The sequence below is a fragment of the Panthera tigris genome, chromosome E1, assembly GCF_018350195.1.
Source record: "Panthera tigris isolate Pti1 chromosome E1, P.tigris_Pti1_mat1.1, whole genome shotgun sequence".
NCBI classification, from domain to species: Eukaryota; Metazoa; Chordata; class Mammalia; order Carnivora; family Felidae; genus Panthera; species Panthera tigris.
This window is the reverse complement of record NC_056673.1, coordinates 1,806,272-1,826,308: the sequence shown is the minus strand read 5'-3', so window position 1 is coordinate 1,826,308 and position 20,037 is coordinate 1,806,272. Positions and strand designations below refer to the sequence as shown.

The following is a 20,037-nucleotide window of genomic DNA, read 5'->3' as shown; positions in this document are numbered from 1 at the left end:
CACCCACTTCCTGTCACTGGCATGTTGCTCTTCCGTAAGCAATGTTACCTGAGTTTCAGGGGCACAACATAGCGATTCGACAACTCTGTGTGTTTGCTACGCTCACTCCACACCCCTGTCTTGATCCAAGCCACCATTGTGCCTCGTCTGCCAGATGGCAACAGCCCCCTCCGTGGCCCTGCTGCTTCCACACTCCCCTTCTATAATCTCCCATAGAGCAACCGGAGTGATTTTTCTTTTAATGTTTTATTTTATTATTATTATTTTTTAAGTTTATTTGTTTTCAGAGAGAGAGGCAGTGTGCGAGGAAGGAAGGGGCAGAGCGAGAGGGAGAGAGAGAATCCCAAGCAGACTCCGCAGTCGGCACAGAGGCTGATGCAGGGCTCAAACCCACGAACTGTGAGATCGTGACCTGAGCCAAAATCAAGAGTCGGACGTTCAACCAACTGAGCCACGAGGGGCCCCAACTGGAGTGATCTTTAAATGTAAGTGAGAACATGTTCCCCTGCTTGACCTGGGATGGTAAGGAGGGTCTAGGATAACGTTTTACCTCCTTACCATGGTCTCGATGACCCAACACTTCCCCCAATGTTGATGCTCTAGTCACTTGTTTTTTTCTCTTCCCTTGGACCTCAGGGCATTTGCACTTATACTGGCTGTTTATCTGGCACAGATCTCCTCTTCCTTGATTTAAAAAAAAGAAATTCTTTTTTTTTTTTTACGTAATCTATGCCCAACGTGGGGCTCAAATTCATGACCCTGAGATCAAGAGTTGTGTGCCCCTCCAAATGAGCCAGTCAGGCGCCCCCTAAACACAAACTTTCTAATTATTAATTTATTTTTAAGTTTTTTTAATTTATTTTTGAGAGTGAGTGAGTGAGCAGAGGAGGGGCAGAGAGAAAGAAAGAAAGAATCCCAAGCAGGCTCTGCACTGTCAGCCCAGAGCCTGACGCAGGGCTCCATCTCCTGAACTGTGAGATCATGACCTGAGCCGAAATCAAGAGTCAGAGGCTTCATCCACTGAGCTCCCTAGGTGCCTCCTAAAATACGCTTTTTGTAGAGCAGTTTTAGGTTCATGACAAAACTGAGCGGAGATTTCCCGTCTGCCCTTGCCTGCCCTCACAGGTGCACAGCATCCCTCACTACCAACACCCTGCGCCAGAAACATTTGTTACAATGACTCTACACTGACCCGTGGTTTCCCGGTTTCCACTTGGCTACTTACATTCAGGTCTCAGATGCCACCTTATCAGAAAGCCCCTAACTGACTACCTGGAATTTCCAAGCTCCCCCCACCCCTCCTGCCCAACGTTCAAGGTACCTGGTAACTCCCTCCACAGCGTTCACCGCCCTCTCTCTTAGCTCCTGTGTCTACGTGCCCTAGGAGGAGTTGAGCCCCGGGGCGGGGGTGGGGTGGGGTGGAGGATGGGGAAGAAGAGACGGGTCTCTGCTTGGTTCACTGATGCATCCTCAGTGCCTGGAAGGGAGGGGACGCCACGTGTTTACTGAAGGAACACGCTTCCTCGCCTCATCTGCGGTCCTGTCTGGCCTCCAGCCTCTCCTCACCCTCAACTCTGAAGCTAGATTTCGGGGCACACTCCCTTCTGCTACCCCCACCTGGGCCCCGAGTTAGACCAGCTGTGTCACTCACCACTCCCGCGTCCCCTACCAGAAGTGCTATGCTCCCCCCGCTGAGCGCCGCACCCCAGCCCCGGGGAGGGGGGGGGGGCCCTCAACCGCTCCCCACCCCGCCCCCCCAACAGACACGCGCGCGCACACGGCACCTGGCAGCTCTGAGTATATTTAATGACAAGGTCATGGGGGCTGTGGGGCCAAACAGGGATCACCCAGAAGTCTGGGGAGGGAAGGTTGCAAAGTTCAGCCCCCGTCGTCCCCATCAAATGGTGGAGTCATTGGCCGACGCCGGGTCGTGCAGCTGGTGGCGGAAGGAGAGTCGGGCCTTCCTGCTGAAGTAGGCGCCAGACCCTAGGGAGGGTATCCCTCCCTCAGCCACAGTGGGGGCTTCAGCCGGGCTGGGGTTTGGGTCTGGAGGGGCAGCCGGATCCAGGCCTGGAAGGGAGATGGGAGGAGGGAGAGGGGTGTTGCGGCCGCGTTCTTCCTTCCTTCCCCACAGTGAGGACCCAAGAGGCCGGGGAGGCCACCTGGGGTCCTGGGGCCCCGAGAGGGGGTGTGGAGAGAGCAGGGCTGCTTTCACCGGCCTGCGACCTGGGCGGTCACTTGGGACCTGCCACGCAGAAGGGCCCCTTCTTGCTGTGATGCTGCTGTCACCGTCACGAAGGTGCTAATAATTTTCTTTTCTTTTTTTTTTTTTTTTTATGGGGGCTTCACTTGCTCATTTGGCAGCGGCCCTGCGAGGTATTTAGGCGGCCCTGTGGGGAAGCCCACCTCCCACCCGCGAAACGGACCATTGTTTTCCCTCCACTGGCTTGACCATGTACCTTTGTCCCCGGTGCGGTCTCTCTGCCTCCCTGCCAGCCCCCCTTTGTCCTCAGCCACCCCCCCCCCCCGTACCTGCTCGTCTTCCAGTCCTCCGCTGCCTCCGGCACCCACACCATGGGAAACACCATGCCCCCTTGAGACCCATCTCACCAGTGGAGGAGACCAGGGTGCTGGGACTGGTCAGGAGGGCCCCAGGAGGAGGGGTGTGGCTGGCAAGCCCCCCCACTGTGGGCCAAACTACCACTTAGCCTCAGACCGCCTGGTGATTATAGGCGCCAGGGGATGGAAGGAGGAGGAGAGGGAGGAGGGAAGAGGTGGACGGATACCCCATTCAGACACCTATCCTGTCGCGCCCCCTTAATTTGGGAGCCCTCTCTGATCTCCAGGGAGAAGCAGGAGGCCACTGGGAGGGGGGAGGTGGCAGAGACAGACACAGAGGGGCTGGGACCACCGACAGGAGCCGTGAAAATCCGCTGACAGCTTGCTGCCAGCCTGGATGCTGCTGGGGACTCACTGGTATTCTGGAATGAGAATTTAGAATGCCCACGACGTAAAATCATAAAGAAAAAAAAAGTAGTCTATTCTCACGGAAGGTGAAATCGTGCTAGCCGAGGAAACGTTAGGTTCTCACTAAACGGTCCGGGAGCTCTTGTCGCCTTTAATAGGACACTGACAATGGATTAGTTATGCTGTGCCAGGTAGATTCAAGGGACTTTTTACTTGTTATCTTGCTTAATCATGTCAGTGATGCTTGGAGGTACATGTTGTCACTGTCCCGATTTTACAAGCAAGGTCACGGAGGCAGTCGGAGCGGGGATTCCCTCCACCCCCACCCCCTGACCCCAGCCCACTCTGTGCTCCGCAGTGAGCTTCCCCGCATCAGGTGCTGATGCCCTCAGCCGGGCGGGGGCAGGGGTGGGGGGAGCAGAGCACCCTCGTCAAGGACTCTAAACGCCCCCCAGCACAGCCGTGCAAATGTGCTCTTAACTTGGGAAGCTGCCGGCTCTATTGGACTAGCAGACTCAGAAATCCTTTTCTTGTTTCTTTCTTTTCTTTCTTTCTTTTTTTTTTTAACATTTAAAGTTTATTTGTTTTGATTTTGAGAGACAGAACAGCAGGGTAGGGGCAGAGAGAGGGGGACAGGGGATCTGAAGCAGACCCTGCGCTGACAGCAGAGAGCCCAATGTGGGGCTCGAACTCACAAACTGTGAGATCGTGACTTGAGCCCAAGTCGGACGCTTCACCGACGGAGCCGCCCAGGCGCCCCTGTTTCGCACTTCTAAATTACCGGTCTCAAGGGGCGCCTGGGCGGCTCCGTCGGTGAAGCGTCCGACTTGGGCTCAAGTCGTGATCCAGCCCCGAGTTGGGCTCTGTGCCAACATCTGGGAGTCTGGAGCCTGCTTCCAATTCTGTGTCTCCCTTTCTCTCTGCTCCTCCCCTGCTTGTGCTCTCTCTCTCTCTCTCTCAAAAGTAAACAAATAAATAAACATAAATAAGTCACCTTTATTGAAGTGAAAATTTACATGCAATTGAATACACACATCTGTGTCCAGGTCTGTAAATAGTAACAAGGGTACACACTCGTGAAATAATCGCCCCAGTCGAGATACAAGACGTTCCCATCACCAACTTCCCTTCCTTCTCTACGCCTCCCACCCCAGGCAGCTACTGATCTCATTCCTGTCCAAACAGATTGGATTTGCCTGTTTCCGGGCTTTATTTGCCTGTTTCCGGGAGTCCTAGAGTATTACTTCCGTCTGTCTGACTTCTTTCAGCATAACGGTTTTTAACTTCGCCCAAGTTGTATGTGTTTGCAGCTTACTTGAGGTGTTTTTTTTTTTTTTTTTTGGTAACAATAGTTTTATTGAGATAGAATTGACATACGATAAAATTCATCCTTTTATTTATATATATATTTTTAAATGCATTTGTTTTTGAGAGAGAGCACAAGCAGGGGAGGGGCAGAGAGAGAGCGAGACACAGAATCTGAAGCAGGTTCCAGGCTCTGAGCTGTCAGCACAGAGCCCGACGTGGGACTTGAACTCACAAACCGGGAGATCATGACCAGAACTGAAGTCGGACGCTCAACCAGCTGAGCCACCCAGGCGCCCCTAAAATTCACCCTTTTGTAAGATCCAATTCAGTGGCTTTTACTATATTCATCAGTTGAGAAACATCAACTAATTTTATAACATTTTCATCACCCTTGAAAGAGAGCCTGTACCCCCGTCAGTCACTCCCCTGTCCTTCTTCTCCCCAGCTAGTGGCTAACCTACCTTCTGTCTCTACAGGTTTTGGACATTTCGTCTAAATGGACTCACAGAACATATATGGTCTTTTGTGTCTGACTTTTTTTCATTTAGCATATTCTTTTCTCCTTCTCCTTCTCCTTCTCCTTCTCCTTCTCCTTCTCCTTCTCCTTCTCCTTCTTCTTCTTTAGAGAGAGTGGGGCGCCTGGGTGGCTCAGTCAGTTAAGCGGCCGACTTCGGCTCAGGTCATGATCTCGTGGTCCATGGGTTTGAGCCCCGCGTCGGGCTCTTTGCTGACAGCTCCGAGCCTGGAGCCTGCTTCCGATTCTGTGTCTCCCCCTCTCTCCGTTCCCTCTGCCACTCATGCTATCTGTCTCTCAAAAATAAATAAATGTAAAAAAAAATTTTTAATAAAGAAATATTAAAAAAAATAATAAGAGTTGGATGCTTAACCGACTGAGCCACCCAGGTGCTCCTTCCTTAGCGTAATATTTTCAAGACTCGCCCCTGTGGCAACGCGTGCCAGAGCTCCACTCCTTTTTGTGGCCGAGTGGTGTGCCTTGGAGGAACCACCGTGTTTTGTCTGCCCATTCATCGGCTGAGGGACGTTGGCTTCCCACGATTTGGCTAGTTGGTACTACCGCGTGCAGGTCTCTGTGCGCCCATGTGCTTTCAATTCTTTTGGGTCTTCACCTAGGAGCGGAATTGTTGGGTTGCCATAGGGTAGCTCTACCATTGACTTTTTCTCTTTCAGTTAAAGGGCGTTGGACACACAATGTGACCTCAGTGTTAGGCGAGTACGACACAACGTAGCGATTGGACAGCTCTATACATTATGCTACACGCTCCGCAAGCGTAGCTCCAACCCGTCACCACACGCGGCGCTGTTACAGTATCACTGACCATAATCCCTGTGCTGAACCTTTCATCCCCACGACTCATTCGTTCCCTAACTGGAAGCCTGGACCGCCCTCTCCCCTCCCCTTCCCCTCTGGTAACCACCGGTTTGTTCTCTGTATTTCTGGATCTGTTTGTGCTTTGTTTGGTCATTTTTTTACATTTCACATGTAATGAGATCATATGGTATTTGTCTTTCGCGAACTTATCTCACTTAGCATTATACTCTCTAAATCCATTGATGTTGCAAATGGCAAGATAGGATTCTTTTTTTACGGTTGAGCAATATTTCTGTGTGTGTGTGTGTGTGTGTGTGTGTGTGTGTGTGTACCACTCTTCTTTCTCCGTTCAATCAATCAGTGGACATTTAGGTTGTTTCTATATCTTGGCTATTGTAAATTCTGCTATAAACATGGTGATGCATATATCTTTTTGAATCAGTGCTTTCATTTCTTTTTTTTTTAATTTTTTTTTTTACATTTATTCATTTTTGAGAGACAGAGACAGAGCATGAGTGGGGAAGGGGCAGAGAGAGGGGGAGACACAGAATCCAAAGCAGGCTCCAGGCTCGGAGCTGTCAGCACAGAGCCCGACGCGGGGCTCGAACCCATGGACCATAAGATCATGACCTGAGCCAAAGTCGGACACTCTACGGGCTGAGCCACCCAGGCTCCCCAAGAGCACTATGATTTTAAACACATAAGCCACATTCTGTGACAAAGTGTTTGTGATACATATATCTGCTAGTGGGTTTGTATTCAAAATATACAAAGAACTAATTCAGTGATACGACATTGTTTTTAAAAAATTACCAAAAGCTAGAAGAGACACTTTGCAAAAGAAGATTATGCAAAGGGCCAGTAAGCACGTGAAACTCGATCAGCATCATTACTCCTCAGAGAAAGGCAAAGGAAGCTACGACGATTTACTTACTTTACCCTCAGAACAGCTAATGCTAAAAAGATGGACCACGTCAGATGCTGGCCACGCCGTGGAACCACCAGAAGTAACACAGACTGGTTTGGGAAATGCAAAACGGAACGACCACTTAGGGAGCCAGTCTGGCAGTTTCTCATAAAGGTAAAATGCACTTTTTACAGGCCCTGGCAACGCCTCTACGAGCTATTTACCCAAGAGAAAAGGAAAACGCTTATCCACACAAAGACTCCTACAGGAATGTTTATAGGAGCTTTATCGCAATAGATTAGAAACAACCCAGATGTCCATCGGGAGAGATAAGGAAATCCGCATTTGAAAAAAAAAGAGGGCATAGGGGAGCCCCAGTGGCTCAGTCGGTTGAGTCTGCGGCTTTGGCTCAGGTCCTGATCTCTCGGTTCACCGGTTGGAGCCCCGCATCGGGCTCTGTGCTGACAGCTCTGAGCCTGGAGCCTGCTTGGGATTCTGTGTCTCCCTCTCTCTCTGCCCCTCCCCTGCTCGTGCTCTCTTTTTCTCCGAAAATTAAATAGTTTTAAAAATTAAAAAATAAATAAATAAATAAAGGGGGCATATTTTGTCTTTTAGAACCTGAGAGTTTCCCGCCTGCTCCCGGACTGTGGGTCCCTGGAGAGCGGGCTCGGCGGCGGCCGGCTCGCTCACTGCTGTGCGCCCGGAGCCCGGCCCGGGGCAAGTGGCGAGACGTGGTGCAGGAGCGGTGTAGGAGCGCACGTTCCCCAGCCCCCGGCCGCCGGCCCCCGGGCCCTTGCACCGGCCCTGCCTCTGCCGCCGCCTCCCCCCGCCGGCCCCCGGGCCCTTGCACCGGCCCTGCCTCTGCCGCCGCCTCCCCCCGCCGGCCCCCGGGCCCTTGCACCGGCCCTGCCTCTGCCGCCGCCTCCCCCCCGCCGGCCCCCGGGCCCTTGCACCGGCCCTGCCTCTGCCGCCGCCTCCCCCCCGCCGGCCCCCGGGCCCTTGCACCGGCCCTGCCTCTGCCGCCGCCTCCCCCCGCCGGCCCCCGGGCTCTTGCACCGGCCCTGCCTCTACCGCCGCCCGCCGCAGCCCCCGGGACCAGCGCTCGCTCGACGGCCTGGCGGCGGGGCGGGCGCGGAGGTGAGGCCCGGAGACCCGCCCCCGGGGGCCGGCCTTTCCCGCCCTTCCCGCCCCTTCCCGCCCCGCCGCCCGGGTGTGGGCCCGGCTCCCTGTGCCGCTCCCTCGGCTGGCGGACCGGCACGGGCGCCGCCTGGGGCTGCGGGGTGAGGGGCCCGGGGGGCGCGCGGCGGCGGCGGCGGCGGGGCCCGGGCCCCAGGGGAGGGGGGCGGGGGGCGGGAAGGGGCGCGGGCTCAGCCGCGCGCCGAGATTTCAGGGCGTCCCTCCCGGGCGGGGGCGCGCGGGACTTCCTCATTCCCGCTGGACGCCCCCCCGCTCCCGGCCCGGCCCGGCCGGAGCCCCGGGGTCCCCGGCGACCCCCCGCCCCCCGCCCCGCCCCGGCTTCCGCTCCGCCCCGGCTCGGGGCCCCGCGGGCCCGGCGGGAGCTCCAGGGCGCGCCGGGGACGGGACGGGAGGCGGGGCTGAGGGATCCTGGATGCGGGACCCGGGGACCGGGTGGAGGTCAAGGCGGGTCGGCGGGGCGCTGCAGACCGAAGGGGAAGGAGGGCGCGCGTGGGAGGTGGGGAGGGTGGGGGGCCCGGGTTCTGCAGGGCACGGCACCTCCCTGAGGCCTCCCCCTGCGCCCAGGATGGCGGCGACCCCCCAGAGCCTCTTCCCCGCGGGGGGCGAGCTGGACTCCAGCCAGTTGCACATGGAGCCCGACGAGCTGGACACTCTGAGGGAGGGGGAGGACCCAGGTAGGCAGGGGGGACGGCCCTGGGGGAGGACGGGGTGGGGGGCGGCCGAGACCTCCGGGGTTCACATTCTCGCACCTTCCGTCCTCCCAGCTGACCGGATGCACCCTTTCCTGGCCATCTACGACCTGCAGCCTCTGAAAATGCGCCCCTTGGTGTTCGCCCCTGGGGTGCCCGTCACCGCCCAAGTGGTGGGAACCGAAAGATACACCAGCGGATCCAAGGTGGCTGGCCGGGCACTGGGGAGGTGGGGAAAGGCAGGGCCGGCCCTGAGGTCCGGGAGGAGGGGGCGCTGCGACCCGGCCAGGGGACAACCGCTGAGTTCCTCCCGCCCCCAGGTGGGAACCTGCACTCTGTATTCCGTCCGCTTGACTCACGGCGCCTTTACCTGGACGACCAAGAAGAAGTTCCGTCATTTCCAGGAGCTGCACCGGGACCTCCTGAGGCACAAAGTCTTGATGAGTCTGCTCCCTCTGGCCCGGTAAGGGGGCCGGTCTGCTTCCTGTCGGGAAGGCGGTGCCCCATCCTGTCCCTGGCCCAGCCGCCACCACCGCTTTCTGCCTGTCGCACCCTTTCCCTGCCCCAGCTCCTTTCCTGCCCCAGCTCTGGCCCCTGGTGGTGGTGGTGGGGGGGGGGGGGGGCCCTTCCCTGACCCCGGTTACCAGGAAACCTTCCCAGCTCGGCTCTCCCTGTCCGTGGTCCCGTGCCAATATCTCAGCCGGGCGGGGCGCCCAAAATGCCCTTGGCAGCTTCCCTCGTCTCCGTTCTCAGGATAGGGGGCCTTTGCCAGCCTCCGGGCCTCCCCCAAGCCTCCCGGTCTCGTGCTTCAGGGATCCAGGCACTCGGCTTCCTGGCTCCCGCTTGACCCTCTTCCCGCCTCGCCTCCGCAGCTTTGCCACCACCCACCCCCCCGCCGGAGAAGCCGCCAACCGCGAGATGCCCTCTCTGCCTCGCGCAGGACCCGAGGGCTCCTCCAGACACGCGGCCAGCAAACAGGTGCGACCCGACGCCGGATCGCCCGGGAAGGCGTTTCGTGCGCCAGTGGCTCCGGTCCCATCTGTCTGTCTCTTGTCCCTGCTTCAGAAATACCTGGAGAATTACCTCAACCGCCTCCTGACCATGTCTTTCTACCGCAACTACCACGCCATGGTAAGGCCCAGGGCTGGTTTTAGGGGGGGCAGTTTCATCAGACCCCCAGGGAGGCAGAGGACCCCGGCCCGTGGGGTCTGAGGGGCTGGAAGCCAGAGTCTGTCCCCTGAGCCTTCGTCTTCCTCGGCAGACGGAGTTCCTGGAAGTCAGCCAGCTCTCCTTCATCCCAGACCTTGGCTCCAAAGGACTGTGAGTGTGCGACATCCCGCGCGGGCCACGGGCGAACCCGCGGATCCCTCCCTGCCTGAGGACGGGGCAAGCAGTGCCCGGTGCGCGGGCAGGGGCGGGGGCGCGGCGGGCATCCGGATCCCTCTTCGGGCCTCTCCCCACCCCACGCCCGCTCCCCGACTCTGCCCACAGGGAAGGAGTGATCCGGAAGCGCTCGGGCGGCCACCGCGTTCCTGGCCTCACCTGCTGTGGCCGGGACCAAGTGTGTTACCGCTGGTCCAAGAGGTGAGCCCCGGAGCGGTCAGCGGGGCAGCGGTGGGGGCGAGGAAGGAGATGCCGTGGGCAGGGAGGAACGGACGGAGCCCTCCCGCTCCAGGTGGCTGGTGGTGAAGGACTCTTTCCTGCTGTACATGTGCCTCGAGACGGGCGCCATCTCCTTTGTTCAGCTCTTTGACCCTGGCTTCGAGGTGCAGGTGGGGAAGCGGAGCACGGAGACGCGGTACGGGGTCAGGATCGACACCTCCCACAGGTAAGGCCTCCAGCCGGTGTAGACGGACACCTGGTGAGCCGAGAGCGCTGGGGGGGGGGGCAGTGAGTGGAAGGAAAGGAAGCATTTCCACCCCATCCCCCACCCCCACCCAACCCCCCCTGGAGCCGGCCTTGGTTTGGAACCAGAGAACTGGTCTGGCCACATGCCTGGGACTGCTCTTAGAACCTAGGCCCAGAGAGAGGGGTCAAGTACAAGCTTGGGGGAGGGACTCCCGATATAAAAGAAAGGGCGCTCCGTTCATTCATTCGTTCATTCGTTCGTTCCTTCGAGCAAACCCCCGAGTGCCAGGTGCAAAACTCCATGCTGTGCCGGTGACCTAACTGTGTGCGAGGCAGACACCTGCCTTGTCCGGGTGGGGTGGTGAATCAGGGACTGAGGGAGGAAGCGGGAAAGAAGGGGCAGCCAAAGAGGGAGGTACCGGGCGAGGCCGGGGCACGAAGGGTGAAGCCTGTGGTCCATCTCGTTGTTCCTGCTCAGGTCCCTGATCCTCAAGTGTGGCAGCTACCGGCAGGCACGGTGGTGGGGCCAGGAGATCACGGAGCTGGCCCAGGGCCCGGGAAGAGACTTCATACAGCTGCACCGTCATGACAGCTATGCCCCACCCCGGCCCAGGACCTTGGCCCGGTGGTGAGACACTGCCGTCCCTTCGGAGCTTGTCTGTGGGCCTCGCGACCCTCTCTGTGTCTTCTGAGTCCTTTCCTTGGTCCTCTTTGATCTCCTCTGACCCGTTCTGGCTTCGACACCCTCCCCCTTTGACTTCTCCAGTCTTCCTGACCATCTGACCTCTAACCACACTGATTATCTGCCTTCCCTCTGATCTCTCTGACCCCCATACCCAGTCATCTCCAGTCATCTCCTCCGACCCTGGCCTCTCTGACCTGCTGTGACCTTTTTAACTGCCTTTTATCACACTGGCTCTCTCTGTGCCTTATGAGCTCTTAAAATCTCTCTGATTGACTCGTTCGTCCAATACACGTTTTACTAAGCACCTACTACTACGTGCCAGGCCCAGTGGCAGGAATAACACAACCTAGTAGGTGATTCAGTCACAGAACAATGGTAACTTCCGGCCGTTCCGGGGGTAGATACAGGGTAGCGGGCACAGCGGGGGAACATCTGCCCCCCAGTGGGGATGTCAGGACTGCCTTGCAGAAGGCAGTGACCCTGAGGTTGGCCTTAGGAAGAAAGCGGAGACTAGCCTGGGCACCGAGGCTAGAAGAAGTAGGCTGGCATGTTTGGTGACCCTGGCAGCGTTTGGGGGGGGGGGGAGGAGGAGTGGCCAGAGAACAGTCTGGGGGTTGACAGCGCCTGGGTGTGCCCCGCGTGCTAAGCTGAAGCGGTTGGACTTCGTCATAGGCAGGACGGAGTGGTGGAAGGATTTTTTTCTTGGAGGCGGTGTTGACATTCATTTGTTTCATAAGAACTAATAGCTGATACTTACGTAGTTCTCACTGCGTGCTGGGAGCTGCGCTAAGTATGATTAAACCCTCTCGCGAACCCGACGAGGCAGGCACAGGCGCCGTGTCCATTTTACAGATGAGAATGTTGAGGCGAGGAGAAGCTGAGGAACTTGCCCAAGGTCCGACACCTTGTAGACAGTGGAAGCAGGATTCAAACCCAGGCAGTCTGGGTCAAGGCCCCGCTCTTCACCATCATACTATTTGTTATTCAAAAGCCAAAACGATACGACGCAGAAGCACAATAAGTGAAAAACTTAAGTTCCCCTTCGTTGCCCAGCCCTTTACTCCCTGGCCTCACGTCTGCCCTAGACCCAACAGCCCAGCTCTCTCCCCAGAAGTAACCCTCGCAACAGAGTCCCGTGTATCTTCTCCTTTCTCGGCCTGTACACTTTCATAGGCTTATGCGCATACGTTACTTTTGGGTTTAATGTAAATGAGATCATGAACTTACTTTTGTGGCTTTTTTTTTCTTTTTCACGTAATGTGTGTGTTAGAGATTAGGCGTTCAGGTTCTTTCTTCCTTCCTTTTTCTTTCTTTCTTTCTTCCTTTCTTTTTTTTCTTTTCTTTTCTTTTCTTTTCTTTTCTTTTCTTTTCTTCTCTTTTCTTTTCTTTTCTTTTTCTTTCCTTCAGTAGGCTTCTCACCCAGCGCAGAGTGCAACATGGGGCTTGAACTCACAACCCTGAGATCAAGACCTGAGCTGAGATTAAGAGCTGGACGCTGAACCGACTGAGTCACCCAGGCGCCCCAAATTCTCATTTTACAAATCTTTTTCTTTTTTTTTTTTTAGGTTTATTTATTTTGAGAGAGGGAGAGAGGACATCAGCAGGGGAACCAAATTCTCATTTTAAGCGATGTTGCACTGAACACAGTCTTTGCCTAAGCAAAGCATTTAATAGGATGCATCCCTAGAAATAGAATTACTATGTGCATTTAATGGCATTAAACAGTATGTGTGTCTGATATTCAAATACTGCCAAACTGTCTTCTAAATAAGCTATAACCAGGGCGCCTGGGTGGCTCAGTCAGTTAGGCGTCCGACTTTGGGTCAGGTCATGATCTCACGGTTCGTGGGTTCGAGCCCCGCGTCGGGCTCTGTGCTGACAGCTCGGAGCCTGGAGCCTGCTTCGCATTCTGTGTCTCCCTCTCTCTCTGCCCCCCCCCCCCCCCACTCACACTCTGTCTCTCAAACATACATGAATGTTAAAAAAATAAAAATAAAAAGGCTATAACCGAAGTATATTCCCAGTCTATGAGGATTCTCATTCTCCTGCATGCTAATATTGAACATTGCCAGTGATCTTTATTTTTGCCAATTTAGTGGATTAAAGACATGTTATTCCATTTTGATATCAATTTCCGTCTTTACTACTGAGATTAAACATCTTTTCCTATGGTTGACCATTTTAATCTCCTCTGTGAACTGTCAGTTCTTAATCTTTGTTCATTTCGCCATTGGCCTGTGTGTCTTTTTCTTATTGATTCGCTGGAACTCTTTATGTATGATGCGCTAATGTTCCCCACCTTTAGTCATCTTCTTCGTAATTTTTAATTTTACTTAGCTTAAACTGGCAAATTTGTCCCCCTTTCATACGTCTGACACCGTCTGATTTCTCTGATCACTCCTGATCTTTGACCCTGCCGTCACCTCTGATCCATGACTGTCCTCCGGTCTTCACTCTCCAGAGCTTTCTGGCTTCTGATTCTGACCTCCTTGGCTTGACCTTCCCCTCCCTCCAGGTTTGTGAACGGGGCGGGTTACTTTGCCGCTGTGGCAGACGCCATCGAAGGAGCTCAAGAGGAGATTTTCATCACAGACTGGTGGTGAGTAGGGGAAAAGCTCAGGCAGGAAGGGGCAGGATAGGGCCTGCCCCGGATCAGCTTACAGGCCAGAGGAGGGAGGGGCAGGGAAGAAGTGGCTGGCTGCTCGCCCTTCACCCCCTGCCCTGAATCCCAGGTTGAGTCCTGAGATTTACCTGAAGCGTCCGGCCCATTCAGATGACTGGAGACTGGACATTATGCTCAAGAAGAAGGCGGTGAGGACAGTGGCAGGCGGGAGGGGAGGTGCGTGGAGGTGGGTCAGAAGGGAGAAGGAAAGGAAGCTGAAGCTTCAGGGGAGGAAACACGTCTATCGTGGGCTGCTTTCTGGCAAGCATCATCTCCTTTTCTTCCTTAAGAGGAACCTACACCTCCCCCTTCATGCTCCTCCTCTACCTGGTGCAGACTTCTCTCCAAGTACCCATTACACCTGGTGGCGTTACCTGGGGGTGTACGTGTCTGCCTTTCTCACGGGAGTGACATCGCTAGCCTCAGTATAAGGCCCGGTGTCCGCCATGTTGGGGACATCCATAGACGTTAATGGATAGACAGATGATCGAGAGGAGGGGCCGGTGGGTGGATGGATGATGGAAAGGGGGGATAGATGGAAGGATAGGAGGGTGGAAACGTGGATCAGTAGCGGGGGGGGGGTGAGGGATAGATGGATGACAGGTGGCACATATGGGGGTGAGTAAATGGCTGGGAAGATGGATGGATGGATGGATGGATGGATGGATGGGCAGGTGAACAGTGTGCTCACCCACTGCTAGGTTTGCTGAGAGCATCAGAGCAGGGTGTGAGCACTGAGGATCCCCAGGCTGAGTGCACGGATATACAGAACCCCAAGAATGGGGAAGGATTCGGGAGGTTGCAGGGGGGGCCGTTCTGACCCCCCCTCCCCCGCTCACCACCAGGAGGAGGGTGTCCGTGTGTCCGTACTGCTGTTTAAGGAGGTGGAGCTGGCCTTGGGCATTAACAGCGGCTACAGCAAGAGGGCTCTGATGCTGCTGCACCCCAACATAAAGGTGACCGTCAGGCGTCAGAGACGCCCCCAAAAACCACGACCCTCCTCGCCACACTTCCCCACCCCCTCGACCCTCCCTTTCTAATTTTTTTTTAAACGCTTATTTATTATTGAGAGACAGAGAGAGACAGAGGGTGAGCAGGGGAAGGGCAGAGAGAGAGAGGGAGACACAGAAGCCGAAGCAGGCTCCAGGCTCTGAGCCATCAGCACAGAGCCCAATGCGGGGCTCGAACTCACGGACTGTGAGATCATGACCTGAGCCGAAGTTGGACGCCCAACCGACTGAGCCACCTAGGCGCCCCGCGACCCTCCCTCTCCTTGAACATCTCATCCCCCCATATTCCTGTCCCCCCCCATCCTCCCTCCCAATGTCTCCATCTTCTCTCCGCTAAGCCCGCCCGCATGACCTGCCCCCACACCTGCTGCAGGTGATGCGCCACCCGGACCAGGTGACGCTGTGGGCCCATCATGAGAAGCTCCTGGTCGTGGACCAAGTAGTGGCCTTCTTGGGGGGGCTGGACCTCGCCTACGGCCGCTGGGACGACCTGCAGTACCGGCTGACTGACCTCGGGGACCCCTCTGAACCAGCCGCCCTGCAGGTGGTCCCCCCAGGCCTCCCTGAGCGTCCCTAGGCGCACCCCTCCCCAGCGCCAGCCCGCCCCCGCTGGTCACTCGCGTGCTGCCCGCCCCGGGGATTCCTCTTTCTGGGACCCCAGGAAGGTGCCTTGAAGGAGGCCCAGTCCTCTCCCCACGCCCACGACCGCGTCCCACTCCCCCGGGGTAGCGAGTGCGGCCGAAGGGGAGGGCCAGGGTGGGACTCTCTCTGTCTCATTCTTACTCTCTGTGTCTCTGTGTCTCACACTTTCAGTGCTCCTCTCTTCTCTGTGGCCCTGGCTCTGTGCGGCCTCCATGACCTCTCCTTGCCCCTGGCTTGGGTGTGTTCCCTACAGCCTCCCACCCCCGGCTCAGATGCTCCGGCCACCCCAGACCTGTCCCAAAACCAACTCTTCTGGCTGGGCAAGGACTACAGCAATCTTATCACTAAGGACTGGGTGCAGCTGGACCGGCCTTTTGAGGGTGAGGGTCCCCTCCTCCCAAGCCCCCAAAAGCTGAGAGTAGGGGCAGACATCGAGGCGGGAACCGAGAACGGGATGAGCTGGGTCAAGGGTAGTGTAGCTCTCCCTCTGGTCCCCTCGTCCTCCTCCCTGCCCCTGATCCTCCCGGGGGCCCCCCAGATTTCATCGACAGGGAGACCACGCCCCGGATGCCATGGCGGGACGTAGGGGTGGCCGTCCACGGTCTGCCCGCCCGGGACCTGGCCCGCCACTTCATCCAGCGCTGGAATTTCACCAAGGTGCCCACTCCCTCCTGCGGGGGCTCGGGGGGGTGGGGGGGGGGGTCGGGAAGGGGCCGCCTCCCGCTGACTGCCATCACTCCACCTCAGACGACCAAGGCCAAGTACAAGACCCCCGTGTACCCCTACCTGCTGCCCAAATCCACCAGCACCGCGGACCAGCTCTCCTTCACGATCCCGGGGGGGCAGTGCGCCACTGTGCAGGTGAGGCCCCCTCTTCAGCCCGTCCTCACGCCTCCCTCCCTCCAGCCCAGGGCCCCTGGCCCGAGAGCCCCCCTCCCCCCGCCCCGCCCCCTCCTCTCCTGGGGTCGGGAGCCACAGCATATTCGCTGTTCCGCCAGGTCTTGCGGTCGGTGGACCGTTGGTCAGCAGGGACGGTGGAAAACTCCATCCTCAATGCCTACCTGCACACCATCAGGGAGAGCCAGCACTTCCTGTACATCGAGGTGTGACGGGGGTGAGGGCGGGACAGAGAATGGAGCGGACCCCGGGGGGATGAGAGGGACCTGACAGCGGCGGGATCGGTCCTTGAGGGCCAGCGTAGCCAGGCCTGGAGAAATGCGCAGCCCGGGGCCAGGGCCTGGAGCCTAGGCCTGGGGTTGGCAGGGGGCAGGGGCCTGGCTGCTGATGTCTCTCTTTGGTCCCTGCCTCAGAATCAGTTCTTTATTAGCTGCTCGGACGGGCGGACCGTTCTGAACAAGGTGGGCGATGAGATTGTGGACAGAATCCTGAAGGCCCACAAGTAAGGGGGAGGGGGGACTGGCCGCGGGATGGGGTTGTGGGCGTGGTTTAGCCCCAGCGGAGGGGCGGGACTTGGGGGGGAACAGGTGAGACCTCTGACTCCGCCCCCTTCCCAGACAGGGGCAGCGTTTCCGAGTCTACGTGCTTCTGCCCCTGCTGCCGGGGTTTGAAGGTGACATCACGACAGGTGGTGGTAACTCCATCCAGGCCATTCTGCACTTCACTTACAGGTGACCCCCAGCCAGACTCTGCCTCTCCGTGGCCATCCACCCGTGCCCCTGCCCTGACTCTGTCCCCATCCCTTCCTGCTGGACTTCAGAGGTCCGCCTCTCTCCTGACATCCCCCACCAGCTCCCCCAGCCTCCACCTCCCTCACCGGCTCTTTTCCCTCAGGACCCTGTGCCGTGGGGAATATTCGATCCTACATCGCCTCAAAGCAGCCAGTGAGTGCTGGGGGCTGGGGGGTTGCAGCCCCGGGGCCTTCTTGCGTGTCTCTGGGGCTACTGCTCGGAGATGGCAGGCAGTCTTTACTGCAGGGAGACGCGTATAGACGAAGTGGGGAGGCAGCTGGGACAGGGCTCCATCTGTACAGGAGGGCACCCCTCCCTACACCCCCACCCCCTTTCTCACAGTGGGGACAGCGTGGCGGGACTACATATCCATCTGCGGGCTTCGCACACACGGAGAGCTGGGCGGGCACCCGGTCTCCGAACTCATCTACATCCACAGCAAGATGCTCATCGCAGATGACCGGACGGTCATCATCGGTCAGTCCTGGATGCTGGGTCCCTGGCAGCGCTGGGGGGGGGTGGGGGTGGAGCAGGGCCCAGCGGGAGGTGACGGAAGCTGGCTGGTCCTCGGGCAGAGTTGAAGTTGATGGGGCAGGGCCCCCCCACCCCCTGCCACCCCCCACCCCCCACTCCCCACCCCCTGCCCCCGGGCTCAGGCAGACACGTCGCGTCCTGCGCCCATCCCAGGCTCCGCCAACATCAACGACCGGAGCTTGCTGGGGAAGCGAGACAGTGAGCTGGCCGTGCTGATCGAGGACACAGAGATGGAACCATCCCTCATGGACGGTGGGGAGTATCAGGCGGGCCGGTTTGCTTTGAGTCTGCGGAAGCACTGCTTCAGGTAAGGCCGGGTGGGGAACAAGTTGGGAGGGGGTTACTCTGCCTCTGGAGCGGGTGCGAGGGTTTCCCAATCTAGCATAGGGTACCGGGAAAGTAGGGGTATCAAGACCATGAGAAACAGATATTACAAAAATCCGAAGCAGGTTCCAGGCTCTGAGCTGTCAGCACGGAGCCTGACGCGGGACTCCGACTCACCAACCGTGAGATCATGACCTGACCCAGGTCAGACGCTTAACAGACTGAGCCACCCAGGCGCCCTGAGAAACAAATACTTTAAAAATAACTTGGTAGTTTTTTTTTTTTTTTTAAAGCATCAAAATAGTGGCCAAAGAAGATACAAACTAAATTCTGTTGGATTCATTTGTGCTTATTGTACTGTTTAACATCGGGTTTATTTTGAATTACCTGCGTAGGAATAATCTGACTTTTCTGATATTCACCTTCTCCAAGGATCTTTTTTTTATTTTTCATTTTTTTTTAATGTTTATTTATTATTGAGAGACAGAGACAGAGAGTGAGCAGGGGAAGGGCAGACAGAGAGGGAGACATAGAATCCGAAGCAGGCTCCAGACTATGAGCCATCAGCACAGAGCCCAACGCAGGGCTTGAACTCACAAACCGTGAGATCATGACCTGAGCCAAAGCCAGTCGCTTAACTGACTGAGCCACCCAGGCGCCCCTCCAAGGATCTTAATCTGACCTTGCGGAGACCCTTTTGTCCCATAGTGTGATTCTCGGGGCACACGCCCGGCCAGACCTGGATCTCCGAGACCCTGTCTGTGATGACTTCTTTCAGCTGTGGCAGGACACAGCCGAGAGCAATGCCAATATCTATGAGCAGGTGGGCGCCGAGCGGGGCTGACTGTGTGGAAATCCACGGGTTATCCCGTTCGGGGTAGGATCGAGGCCCCACCGCCAAGCCATTCCCAAAAGGGGGATGAGGGTGTGGGGGGCACATCGTGGGATTCAGTGGCTCAGGCGTGGGGGGATATGGTGTGGGGAGCGGGGGCACCTTGGACTCTTGGCCGAGGGTCTCCAAGCCCCACTGGCTTCTGTGCCCCCCACCCACAGATCTTCCGCTGCCTGCCATCCAATGCCACACGCTCTCTCAGGGCGCTCCGGGAGTACGTGGTCGTGGAGCCCCTGGCCACAGTCAGCCCACCTCTGGCCCGGTCTGAGCTCGCCCAGGTCCAGGGCCACCTGGTCCACTTTCCCCTCAAGTTCCTGGAGGATGAGTCTTTGCTGCCCCCCCTGGGGAGCAAGGAAGGCGTGATGCCCCTCGAAGTGTGGACATAGCTACGGCTTCAGTCCGGGACAGCTTACCCGCCGCTGGGCTCCACCGAGGCTGGCTCCCTGCCCCCAACCCTCACGCTGGAGGGCAGTGCCCTCTGAGACCAGGGGGAGGGCAGGCATGCCGGAAGAGGACTAGAGAAGAGAAGCCACGGGGACCCTTCCTTGAGAAGCAGCTGAAGAGGTCACTCCGCCTCTGGGCTGGCGGGGCGGGGGTTGGGGGGGGCAGGAGGGCGTCCTGAGTTCATCCCCCCTGCCGCCCGGTTCAAACCACTGTTCCAGGGCAGAGGCAAACCCTTGCCCCCACGCCCGGGATGCCTCCCTGGGGAGGTCCTGTCCTGGGCCTTCCTCCTCCTGCCCCCGAACCCCCTCCCTGCCATTACTGCCAAGGTGGAGGGAAGAGTGAAGCCCCCCCGCCCCCGGCTTCGCCCCCGCGGTGGGCAGGGCGGGGGCTGGGGTGCACACTTACCCCCTCCCCTGCCTGTGGACAGACACTAGCTTTGTATCCGTTCAGTGAGCATTTCATAAATAAACGCCTAGTCTAGACAAGGTCCCCGGCTCTTCCTGGGCCGAACCTCGGCCCGAGCGCACGCCTCCCCCTCCCCGCCCGCATGTGGCACTGGGACCCCGCGCCTTCGCCCCACCCGCCTCCCGGCTCCTTCCTGCGGCCTCATCCCCACTGCACCTGCCTGTATTTTCCGGAGCTCCGTCCCCCAGCTGCTGGGAAGGGGAGGTGTTGGAAAAGGAAGGGCAGGGCCACGCCAGGACGCCTGGAGGGCCTGGGAGCCGCTGCTTCAGCTGTACAGGAGAGAAGGGCTGGGCTCAGAGGGGCCGTCCCTCGTTCCGCGGGTGACAGCACAGGAAGAGGCGTAGGGGAGCCCCTGTGGGAACGGTTAAGGGTACAGGCTCCAGGGCAGGAAGAACTGGGCCCGCATCCTGGGCTTGTCATCACCTAGGCGACCTTCTCAAGTCTC

General features: G+C 57.7%; 2 protein-coding genes across 5 annotated transcripts; one reads left to right on the top strand and one right to left on the bottom strand.

Annotated features, from left to right (window-relative positions):
• Nucleotides 1-1,785: 1,785 nt before the first annotated feature.
• LOC122233770 (uncharacterized protein C17orf114-like) lies at nt 1,786-2,984 on the bottom strand. The gene is made up of 2 exons (XM_042967795.1): nt 2,533-2,984; nt 1,786-2,070 (listed from the first exon to the last, which is right to left on the bottom strand). Exons 1-2 carry the CDS (start codon nt 2,603-2,605, stop codon nt 1,898-1,900), a joined length of 246 nt encoding a protein of 81 aa, XP_042823729.1. The 5' UTR covers nt 2,606-2,984; the 3' UTR covers nt 1,786-1,897.
• Nucleotides 2,985-7,725: 4,741 nt separating this feature from the next.
• PLD2 (phospholipase D2) lies at nt 7,726-19,614 on the top strand. Of its 4 annotated transcripts, XM_042967780.1 has the most exons (25): nt 7,726-7,792; nt 8,274-8,383; nt 8,474-8,604; nt 8,719-8,861; nt 9,271-9,376; nt 9,464-9,529; nt 9,660-9,718; nt 9,890-9,982; nt 10,074-10,226; nt 10,725-10,874; nt 13,447-13,530; nt 13,664-13,742; nt 14,439-14,549; nt 14,977-15,147; nt 15,499-15,625; nt 15,784-15,902; nt 15,993-16,106; nt 16,244-16,348; nt 16,556-16,644; nt 16,760-16,873; nt 17,037-17,086; nt 17,276-17,410; nt 17,621-17,774; nt 18,500-18,614; nt 18,845-19,614. In XM_042967780.1, the coding sequence occupies exons 2-25, from the start codon at nt 8,275-8,277 to the stop codon at nt 19,067-19,069; spliced, it is 2,802 nt and encodes a 933-aa protein (XP_042823714.1). In that variant the 5' UTR covers nt 7,726-7,792; nt 8,274; the 3' UTR covers nt 19,070-19,614. The 4 variants fall into 4 exon arrangements, with proteins under 4 accessions (XP_042823714.1, XP_042823718.1, XP_042823716.1 ...); XM_042967784.1 differs by lacking the exon at nt 7,726-7,792 and having other exon boundaries at nt 8,216-8,383; nt 9,339-9,376; nt 10,171-10,226; XM_042967782.1 differs by lacking the exon at nt 7,726-7,792 and having other exon boundaries at nt 8,216-8,383; nt 9,339-9,376; nt 10,144-10,226.
• Nucleotides 19,615-20,037: the final 423 nt, after the last annotated feature.